The following is an 11,592-nucleotide window of genomic DNA, read 5'->3' on the forward strand; positions in this document are numbered from 1 at the left end:
CAAGTGTAAACATACTCTAATAAAATAACAGTATCAATTTAGTGCAGTTTAGTTCTGGTTAGCTAACGGTTTGCGCTAACAACACTTTTGAGACCATTGTCAATTCGTTATCGAACCATCATATTCCATTTGCAAACTATTGTTATTTACTTTTGACATTAGATTTTGAGTGAAAAATAGAGAACATTTGAAGTAAAAGGTATTTTTATAGCACTGGCTCTAAATTAAACTTAAAACATATAAGAGAATTGAAATTCAAAATTCAACCTATGGATGTTACATAATTAAATATGGATACTATTAAATAAGTATGTCTAAAATTATATTTTAATAGAAAACTAAGACCTCTCTAATCAAATATAAAGGGCTTAGTAAAACAAATCCACTAAAACTTCTTCAAAACTATATATTGGTAGAACTAGGGGTGTCAACGGTTCGGGTTGGGCCTAACGGTTTCGGGCTGAAAAGCACTCAGCCCATTAAGAAAATAACGGTTTCGAGCCGGTTTTGGGCCGGTGCGGTTTGGGTTCGGGTTGACTAACGATTTCGGCTAATGGTTTCGAATTGGGTTTACTAACGGTTTAGGTTCGGGTTTACTAGCTGTATGTTTTGAGTACTTTGTTGATGTGTAGAATTTATCAAGAGTATGTAAACACATATAAGCATTAAGTTATCTTCAAATCTCTTGTGTTGAGTGTTCAAAACCAAAAACTCTTTTTCTACAAAGAAGTAAAAATTATAGAACTAATATACAAAAGAAATCTAGCATCTTGATGAATTTTAGTGGGTTGTATTTGCGTATTCTCCTTTTCCTTCTTAACACTTGTAAAAATGGATCAAAATAAAGCATTAAAAGATTTTCAAATGATAATACATTTGCTAAATATTTACTAAACACATATTCCAAATGGCAAAGGCTTTGACAGACTTCTTGTTTGAATATTCCAAAGCAAAACAATTAAGAAAACAAATAGAAATTTGGGGGTTTTCTTGGCTTTTACATTTAGATTTATTTTATTTTATTTATTTATAACGGGTTTAATGGGTTGGTTTAGGTTTGGGCTGGTTTCGGGCCAAACGGTTCGGGCTAGCGGACCGCACACGGGCTAACCCTACCCAGCCCGAACCGTTGCGGGCTGAGGTTGTTCAGCCCAAACACCCCTTAAGCTTCGGTGCGGGCCGGGTCGGTCCGGTTTTAACGGTTCGGGTTAGGTTTTGACACCCCTAGGTAGAACTAACGAGCTACTGTATCACACATTTTGAGCTTTGAACCCCGTTAGTCTAAACACAATCCATTAAGATTCAAATTGAGTCGCGTTAGACTATGACAAGCTGGTTTGATCGATTTAAACGATTTAGTTGCAGATTAATACCCCTAATTATGAGAACCACAATGATTGTATTCCCCGTAATCCTTCGTATATACTAATACATATTTATCGTGAATTACTTACTATAATATTAATTATAAACTATGGAACCAACCTTTTAAAATTATGAGCCAGTTGCTTATAGCATCTATGGTTCCTGACCATCCACTTAAATTAAGCATCTGCGGTCGAATAAGAGAACAACATTCAACCAAACCATCTAATCAAATGAAACGTGTTTTCTGTTTTTCTAGATGAATATGAGAATATCTAATCAAATGAATAGTTGTAATTATTCCTCTAAATATGAGAATTTGAAAAAATTCTTAAAAAGAAAGCTACCCACTACATGTATGAATCTCCCTCCATTCGTTCTTGAATCTGCTTACACTCTTTCCAAACTTTGAACCCATGACCAATCCCTTTAAATCATTAGAGTTCAGGGAGCCTTTCATGCTTTACCATTAGCAACTACCAAAGTCCTTTCAACTGATGTAAACTGGAACAAATACAAAAGAATCAATTCAATTGCCTTCTTTTTCTTGCTTTTGAACAGTATAAATTTTATTTCTCTACGCAAGCTCTTCATTAAAATGACTAATCCATAAGAAGAAAGTTAAGGGCCATCCGTTCCTAAGTAAATTCATGGATTAACACGGCTAAGGATAGAAGAGCGTTGCGTATAAGAGCTCATTCCAAGTATCTTGAAGTCCAGCTAAACACCATTAATGGACGCACTCAGCATAGCTTGCAGGGTTTGCTAATTGCTCAGGTGTCGAAGGCTTCCACTGCATCTCCTAAATGGAAGCGTGGGCATCTTTCCTATGCCCTTGAGAGTTGTGTAATTAATGTTGAGAAACGTAATAGGCACCTTTGATTGCCATACACTTCCACAATATCACCCTCATTATGCTCTTGTCTTGTCCAGAACCCCAGATCTTCGATTGGAGTTGTTTCATTATAGCAGCTTCCATTTGGGTTCCCTCCCCAATCAATGCTCCTGCAATGTTTCCTTCATTAGCTACGCTCTGTATGTTCCTTTTTCTGCTGCCTTTGCGTGTGTTTGACAATTAACTGTGCAATGACATAAAACTTACGTACCTTCCATGGGAAGGTGACATGCTGGTGAAGAAAACTCTTTTTTTTTTTGAGGATCCAAATTCTCTTCTACCCATTTCGACATACTCTTCATAGCCATGCAATAAGCATCAACAGTTTTCATCTCAAAGACATCTTTGACTGAATCCTTGAATGATCCCTGTTAAATAAAAAAAAAAAAACTTAGATGATCCTCACCTGTCATTCTGTCAATGGGAAGACATTACTAGTCACATCTACTGATTAAAGGGGAAAAAGAAGAAAGAAAAAAAAACCACAGTAGGGACACTCGTTACAGGATTTTCATTTTCGTCCCAGTCATCCACAAAAGACAGGTAAATACCAATGTATCAGCTCCTTTTCAGAAACGAAGACCTTTATTAATGAAACACCGAAAAAACCCAAAATGGTACATTGTTGGGGGTGGAAAAGTGGACTTTCGTGAATTAAAGAAAACTTGATGAACCCCCATTATTAGTGGACTTTGAAAAGTTGGGAAAAGTAAAAGTAGGACCCCCCTATCACTTTTCTACAAAACCCCCCTCACCCCCACATGGGACTTACATGTTTTTTATTCTCACCCCTTTTTTTCCACCCCACCTTTGCAAACAAACACAGCCTAATGGAGAATGCTATTTGTCACTCTTGAGGGTGAATGCATAATCCGAATTTGATTCAAGAGAAGAAATCGAGTCCGGTTGAACTCAGTTGTGGCATTATATTCCTACAAGAATTGAAGAAAAGCTCATCAGTCATCCACGTAATCATAATGTCTGGGAAACCATATCAACTTAGGACAAGAACCAGGAACTAGACTCAATTTGACTTAATAAGAAAGAACTAGAGCCAACTTTTAGTTTTACTTTTTCCTTAAGTTCCTCGTTACCTTAGCATAGAAGACTGTAAGTGACTCAAAGATTTCCATATATTAATTTAGATATAAAAGCTATTCCGCACCAATCGTCGCTTGTTTTGGAAGATAATGATTTGGGGATCATGTCCATACCATACCTGCTCTATCGTCATCTACCGGGCCGGGTAGGCGAAAAGAGGAAAGTGGTGACCATGTAACTCCAAATCAAGATCTTCTGGTAATATTGGCACCACTCATCACCAACCCTGCTAAGCGATTCTCTTGAAGAACTTTTTGATGCTAAGGAGGAGAATGCAGCCAAAGAGGAAACAAGGACACCCCACCCAGATGAAGAGATTCTTGAATTAATTGTCTTGCCTTGATCCTCACTGCAAAGTCCTTGAAGCTAGTCGATAGCATTATTGGTAAACTTTCAACTAACCACAAAGGTTGGTAGATCCGTAGATTATTCAAGACTTTCTTGGATCACCACCTGATGGATTGGGTTGGATTGAGATGAAGTGTGCTGTGCGCAGGTTTTGAAATTTCTGGGTTTGAACGTTTTACATCAAATTCAAACTTTCTAGCTGCCGTTTACGATCCGAATCCGGTTCGAAAAAACTTGGTGCGATTGTATCTGTATGGTTCACCAACTAGAAAGCATCTGGGATCCTGGGGATTTTGAGGATCTTACCTTGGTGGTGCGTTTGATGCGGTGGTGCCGGTGATGCCACGTGGATCTTATTAAATTCCAACAGCTCAAAACATGTTTGGTTCATTTTAAAGAAAAAATGGTCTTGTCTCACTTAAGTTGGTGCATCTGGGGTTCTGTGGATTGGGGATTTCGAGGATAATTCTAGTGTGGTGCATTTAATGTGGTGGTGCTTGTGGTGCCTCTGTTGGGTGGCGTTACATAGATTTTATTGAATTCCAACAGCTCAAAATATGTTAGATTCATTTAAAAAAAATGGTCTTGTTTCACTTAAGTGGTTAGTATTTAATGAAATCCACATGGCACATGTAGCATAAAGCATCACGTTAGACACACCACGGAAGCACGATGCAAGGATTTCCACCTTTATAAGACTCCACAACGTCTCCAACTGTCAAATATCAACTAAAGCCTCTCTCTTTGAATTTTCGCAACTAGTGGCTTAAGTGTTTCGCAGATGGAGGGCTTTGGTCCCCTCTATTTGTCATTCTCTCTGGTTTCTTCCTTCTATTTTTCTTTTTATTTTCCCTAATTCTAAATTCCAACTCTAGTGGTCAGAGAATTTGCTAAACATCAAATGGGTTAAAATTCACATGGTAAATTCACAAGAGATTGTGCTTTTAATGATAGTTTCGCTCAATTTAGTTGTCCGCCTCTATTTGTGTTCAAGTCCGCTTCAATGAGTGTTTCAAACTCTTCATTTAAAGATTTGTATGGAGGACTGGAAAAGTACAGGCAACGCGAGACCTCACTTCCAACGAAAATGATGAATATTGTATCCCCATGGATCCTAGCATTGGAAGAACACTTCCCTCAACCACCACTGCATGTGGTAGCGTATCGGCAGTCTTGATGGTTGATGATGATGCTGACATGGTAGATTCTTAAGATCAAATGGTTGGTCAATTTTGAATTTAAATTCAGAAAATGAGATTCATTAGGGTTGGGGCGATTATAACTCCCTCTACAATTGTGATTAATTGAGGTGGTATAACTTTCCAACTTTTTGCAGCGTTTTGAATGAAGGATAAATTGGAAACGGTTACTGGGGATGATCTTCCACCGATGTGCAACAATCAACTAATGTAAAACATATTTTTGAGGGGTGTCTAATTGTGTAGCATATTCCTTAGCTATGGTCTATTTCGTGTATGACTGTTTGGCCACATTTCACTCTTTGCAGGTTGGGTATTTTGCCCCTCTAAGTGTTACACGCGAGTGTTAATACTAAAATTTATAAAAAAAAAAAGTGTAATATATATATATATATATATATATATATATATATATATATATATATATATATATATATATATACACGCGGTAGTATTAATAAATATCAATTAAAACTTTGGTAGGTGTCCAGCCGACTAGCTATGACCTATGACCGTGGGGCAGGTGCTGGTCCAATGGTAGGAAGGGAAGCCGCATATTCCTAAACTGGGGCCTTGATAGTTGATAAGACGCATACGCTTAATACTCACCCTTGGATCATCTCCGCGGTTCTCCACCATAAACCGACTCCGACACGGCGATTTCGATTCCGGACATCCAAACGGAATCAGAGAAAACACGAAAGAAAAAGTCAAGAATCTCCTACCAGAGAAGAGAACAACCACGAGTGTTGAGGCTGCCATCTCCAGTGCTGATACTCTTTCTCAGGCCTCCCGTGTTCTTGACAAGTAAACTCCAGCTGTATGTACGGACAATTCCGATTCCTCATACATCGGCCGATTCAATTCGTCACGAACCCATCTCCCAGCATCAAACGTATTGCATGTTCCTTCTCCTTGCCCGTTTCCATCGCTACTGATCTTTCCCACCGCAAATGGCAATCTCTGAACATCATTATTCTCTAACTAGCCAAGCAAAGAAGAAGTTAGTCTCAGAATTACAAACCAACCATTGCTAATTTGGTACTACCCAAATAAATAAATGGATCCAACACTTGAAGACCCACCACTTCTTGATGGCTTCTCCCGTTCTGGGTTTTGCCGGAGCCCGAAATGATGTAGTTTGAGAAGGCAATAAGTCAGGTCTTGGCCGTAGATGATGGCGACGAGGGCTAGTAAAGCCAAAGGGAGCGAGTGGGAGACGATGATGAATAGGACTTCTTCATCTCTCTTTTTCCTGGGTCAAGGTCTTCCTTTACAGAGATTCTCCATCTCTAATTTTATTTTCTGGGTTAATTAAGGTCTTCCTTGTTCGTTCGATCTTAGAGTGTGTTACCCATTCGTGTCTCTACATTTGCGAATTGAGCGAAAATGCGAAATTCTTCTCCGAGTCAGTTAGCTCGTCATTATCAACCAGGTAATGTTATAATTAGAACGTATCAGTGATTAATATTTCTATTGACCGGAAAAAGGAAAAGTTGATTAATACTTTGATCCAGTGGTCCTAGGGATCTATGTTGTCAAAAGTGACTTTTCTAGTTGTGAGATCAGAAAATGGAGGTTTAAATATAGTAGAATGGAGAGACAGAGTGGGTACTTGGTAGTGTTTGGTGAGGTTTCCATTTCGATTAGCTGGGAGTTATCTGTATATATCTATGCTCTCAGACAGATGAAACTCAACTTTGCCGAACCGTTTAACATAATGAACTCCCTTCCATGATTGCTGCGTTCGGCACCAATTCAAAAGAATAAATTCAATTTACTTCTTTTTCTTGCTTTGGAACAATATAAATGTTATTTCTCGACGCCAGCTAGCTCTTGTTACACATAAAATGACTAAACCATAACAAGAAAGTTGAGGGCCATCGATTCCTAAGTAAATTCATGGATTAACGTGGCTAAGGATAGAAAAGCTTTGCGTATAAGAGCTCATTCCAAGTATCTTGAAGTCCAGGTAAACACCAATGCACGCAGTCAGCATAGCTTACAGGATTTGCTAATTTCTCAGGTGTCAAAGGGCTCCACTGCTTCTTGTAAATGGAAGTGTGAGCATCTTTCCTGTACTCTGAGAGTTGTGTAATGTTGAGAAACGTAATAGGCACCTTTGATTTGCTAAACACTTCCCCGATCACTCTCATTATCCTCTTGTCCTGCCCAGAACCCCAGTAGTTTGGATCTTCGATTGGAGTTGTTTCATTATAGCAGCTTCCATTTGGGTCCCCTCCCCAATCAATGCTCCTGCAATGTTTCCTTAATTAGCTACGCTCTGTGTGTTCCTTTCTCTGCCTCTGTGTGTGTGTGTGTGTGCGAGTGACAATTAGCGAGTGACAATTAACTGTACAATGGTAATACAATTTACATACCTCCCATGGGAAGGTGACATGCTGGTGAAGAAAACTCTGCTTTTTTGAGGATCCAAATTCTTATCTGCCCATTTCAACATACTTTTCATAGCCATGCGGTAAGCATCATCCGTTTCCATCTCAACAATATCTTTAACTGAATCGTTGAATGATCCTCGCCTGTCAAATGGAAGACATTATCAGTGACATCAACTGATTGAAGAGAAGAAAAAGCCACAGTAGAGACAGAGTAGTTACAGGATTTTCATTTTCATTCCAGTCATCCACCAGAGATAGGTATTGAATACCACTACATCGGCTCCTTTCCAGAAACGACCATGTTTATTGATGGAACCTTTACGGACAATTCTATCTGTCACTCTGTGGATGACTGCATCATCTGAATTTGATTCCAGAAGAAACGGAGCCCAGTAGAACTCGATTGTGGCATTATAATCCTACAAGAATTGAAGAAAAGCTCAGCATTTATATGTAAAACAACACTAGGTAAGGGTGTCAATTTAGGACCAGAACCAAGAACTAAACTCAAATTGACTCGCTAAGAAAGAACTGGAGCCAATTTTTGTTTTAATTTTTCTTGAATTCCATGTTACCTTAGCACTGAAGACGGTCAGCGAGTCAAAGGTTTCCATGGACTTAGCATGTTCAGGGATGATCCGGTGGAGTAGACAGACCATGGAGACATACTGACCCCTGTTCAGACTGTCGCCCACAAATAACATCCTTTTCCCTCGTAGTTTCTCCAGCATAAATGTTGCATTGAAGCTGCAGTTATGTAAAATTAGACATATCAACAAAAGCATAAAAACTATTTGTACAGTTCTACTATATTTAAAAAGAGGCAACATATGAAACAGAAAGAACATGACAATTCAGTTTAACCAAGAATTCTTTTCAACAAACCCATGAAAGAAAAAAGCATACCATATATCAGTTTGAATGTTTGAACATAACCTTAAGTGCCTGTTCTCCACCACAGGGAACTTTTGCCCAAAATCTAATCCAAGTGAATTAGACTGGTGGGTATAAATGTGCCGAAATGGGCTAGGTATTTTCCAACATACTGTAGACCCATGGGTCGGGCAAATACCAGGTCCAACCCAAAAGTCACTTCAAGTAAAATTTTGCTGAAGCCTTGGCAAGTCTGTGTTTCAACAGACAATAGCATTCATCTGATCAGGATCACTGACTTGAAGTCTGGTTATGCTAGGTAGTATGTAAAGGAACACACTTCGACTGGATAGAGACAGGATCTGGTCTAACTCTAACTGCTAAATAACTGGTTCAGAGTGGATTGGAAACCAAAAAATGTAGAGGGAACCCCAAAGGATTTTACTAAATAAATCCATCAAATAGGTATAGGTTTAGTCCATGTCTGGTGAAACTGTCAAATGTATAAATCCACTAGCCATATGGTTACCATTCACAATTATATGGTAATGACACAGATAAACTCGCTTACTCTTTTTTTGTCTAATTGGATATAATTGCATGCTTTTCATGCAGCTTATACTAAAATGTAGTAAACACTTGATTAAATGAAGATTTAAGAAACACGCAATCTGGGTTGTTAAAAGTAAATTAGAAGGAAGGGAAGTAATGCTTTCCTAACCTAAAATAAAAACTTTTATAATCAATTAACCCACACGAGAATCTTATATTATAATACTGAATTGAGTAAGAAATTGAAGCAAGTTATACAATACCTCACTGGTGGTAGGTGATGGTTTGGGGATCTTGTCCAAACCTGCTCTATCATACCTAATATCTTTTCTCTTCTTCTTCTTTTTTTTTTTTGGGGGGGGGGGGGGTGGTGGTTGGAAAGTGGTGACCATGTGACTCTAAACCCAGATCTTCTGGTAAAATTAGCACCACTCATCATCAACCCTGCTAAGCAATTCTGTTGAAGAATTTAATTTTATGATGCTAAGGAAGAGGATAATGCACCCAAAGAGGAAATAAAGACACCCCATCCTGATGAAAAGATCCTAGCAATTGTGATGCTATTTTCTTGGACCACAACATGATGGATTGGGTTGACAATTGGTGAATCAAATCAAGAATTTTGTCCTATCAGCAGCAGAATCCAATTTCTGGAATTCTGAATTGCAGTGCTTAAATTTTCACCACTTTCAACCATTTCAAGTTGATTCTAGGGGGAATCATACTGATTCTGGCTGTTTTGATTCGATCTGAAATGGGAGCATTCAGGGACTCGTTTCTGGTTCTAAAACCCTGGCCCCTGGCATTGGGTAAACAAGAGCAGATTATTTATTGAAAGCATTTTCAGGCAAGACCATCAGTGTGAGTCTATAATTGGTTGCTTCATTTTTCATTTTGGGTAGACAAACGGTGGGTTCTTGGTTGAATGAATCTGAATGCAACTCTTTCAACTTGCAGTGTGTTGTAGCAGCCTGAGAATTCACACACGGAAACTATGCAACCTTAATTGACTTTCCCCCTTTGTTCTTTTCTTATCAAATTCAATGTACCCAGCTGTCACCACCCGCATTTTTAGGCGCAGTAAAGGATTTTTCTTGTTTTATATCCCAAATCTTTCTCTTTCCTCTGGTCATGGAAATTGGAATGACCTCCCAACACTGATTGACTCAATCAATTCCTAAGAAATTTCTGGGTTTGAACGTTTCTACTTTCTAGTTCGAACTTTCTACCAGCCATCTAAGATTCCAATTCGGTTCACGAACCCTTGGGACGACTATTATCCTCCATGGCTCACCGTCCAGAACACAGAAGAGCATCTGTGATTCTGGAATCTGGGGATCTCCACTTTCATGGGACTCCACGACGATTTTAGCTCTCAAATATCAATTAAAAATTCGACAGCTGGTGACTCCAGTAGGGACAAATGTCGGTCCAATGATGGGAAGGGAAACAGCATATTCCTCATCTGAGGCCGTGATTAGACACCATAAACTAAATACTCAACCTTGAATCATCTCCGCCGTTCTTTACCATTTCTTCTTCTTCTTCCTCGATCGACTCCGACACGGCGATTTCGATTCCGGACATCCAAACAGAACCAGAGAAAACGAAAAGGAAAATTGCAGAAAGCTTAAAAAGTCAAGAATCTCTAACCTGGGAAGAGAACAACCATGAGGCTGCCATCTCCAGTGCTGATACTCTTTCTCTGGCCTCCCGTGTTCTTGACAAGTTAACTGTGGCTGTATGTACGGACATTCCGATTCTTCATACATCGGCCGATTCGATTCGTCGCGAACCCATCTCCCATTAAACACATTGCATGTTTCTTCTCCTTGCTCGTTTCCATCGCTGCTGATCTTTCCCACCGCAAATGCCAATCTCTGAACATCACTCTCTAGCTAGCCAAGCAAAGAAGAAGTTAGTCTCAGAATCACTGACCAACCGTTGCTACTACCCAAATAAATTAAATTGATCCAACACTTAAAAAACCCACCTCTTCTCGATGGCTTCTCCTGTTCTGGGTTTTGCCCGAGCTCCAAATTGGGTCTTTTGAGAAGGCAATAAGTCAGGTCTTGGCCGTAGATGATGGCGACGAAGACGATGAAGGCTAGTAAAGTAAAAACAAAGGGAGAGACCCGAGTCTTCCTAAAGGGAGACGCTGATGAATAGGCGGAGAAAGACTTCTTCATCTCTCTCTGTTTTCTGGGTTAAGGTCTCCCTTCTCTCTCTGCATTACCATTTGAGTCTCTTTATTTGTGACTTGAGGCGAAATTTTTCTCCGAGTCGGTTAGCTCGTCATTATCAACCAGGTTTTGTTCTAATTAATAATTAGAACGTATAGTATCTGCCATTAATTGTAATACTTCGATGCAGCGGTTCTAGGTGTCTATGTTGTGAAAATGCCAAGAGGGCTTATTGACAAAAAAAAGAAAATGCCAAGAGGGCCACATGCCTTTGGATTGGAATAATATTTTACAATATCTAAGAAGATAAGGAAGGGAGTTTTTTTCTTTCTCTTCTTTGGGTGGAAGAGAATAGAAGGCAAGGGGAAATGAACTGGGTGGAAGGTATGATTATGATTGAGACTTGTTTGTTGCTTAGCTTGAACGCTTGAGCTAATATGAGATGGCAAATCATGTTTCTTCTCCTTTGAATTGGATAGGTGATGGTTTGTCTTTTTTTGTTAAGAAGAATCAAAAAAGATAGGTATGATTGGTATTAGGTTTTTGCTCGCAGATTCAATTAAGCTGTGAGAGCACAAAATGGAAGTTTAAATATAGTAGAATGGAAGAAACAGAGTTGGTATTTGGTAGTGTTTGGTGAGATTTCCATTTCAATTAGTTGGGAGCATCTGTATATA

At 39.0% G+C, this 11,592-nt stretch overlaps 1 protein-coding gene and 1 pseudogene across 1 annotated transcript; both read right to left on the reverse strand.

Annotated features, from left to right (window-relative positions):
• Positions 1 to 1,614: 1,614 nt before the first annotated feature.
• Positions 1,615 to 5,670, reverse strand: LOC149027508 (protein trichome birefringence-like 33; annotated as a pseudogene).
• An 854-nt stretch (positions 5,671 to 6,524) lies between these two features.
• LOC149027509 (protein trichome birefringence-like 33) lies at positions 6,525 to 11,026 on the reverse strand. The gene is made up of 6 exons (XM_089163288.1): positions 10,726 to 11,026; positions 10,386 to 10,626; positions 7,883 to 8,054; positions 7,527 to 7,726; positions 7,290 to 7,448; positions 6,525 to 7,164 (listed from the first exon to the last, which is right to left on the reverse strand). The coding sequence occupies exons 1-6, from the start codon at positions 10,919 to 10,921 to the stop codon at positions 6,825 to 6,827; spliced, it is 1,308 nt and encodes a 435-aa protein (XP_089019414.1). The 5' UTR covers positions 10,922 to 11,026; the 3' UTR covers positions 6,525 to 6,824.
• Between the last annotated feature and the right edge of the window lie 566 nt (positions 11,027 to 11,592).

The sequence above is a fragment of the Hakea prostrata genome, chromosome 1 (genome assembly GCF_041222555.1).
Source record: "Hakea prostrata isolate BN-2017 chromosome 1, UWA_Hpros_2, whole genome shotgun sequence".
Taxonomy (NCBI): Eukaryota; Viridiplantae; Streptophyta; class Magnoliopsida; order Proteales; family Proteaceae; genus Hakea; species Hakea prostrata.

What these genes read in the sequence shown, in the direction of transcription:
- LOC149027509 (XM_089163288.1), bottom strand. Translation starts at nt 10,921, where the DNA reads ATGAAGAAGTCTTTCTCCGCCTATTCATCAGCGTCTCCCTTTAGGAAG. An exon ending in GGAGAAGCCATCGAGAAGAG is followed by an intron (nt 10,627 to 10,725) that starts GTGGGTTTTTTA and finishes TTGGCTAGCTAG; the next exon opens with AGAGTGATGTTCAGAGATTG. An exon ending in CATGGTTGTTCTCTTCCCAG is followed by an intron (nt 8,055 to 10,385) that starts GTTAGAGATTCT and finishes ACATAACTGCAG; the next exon opens with CTTCAATGCAACATTTATGC.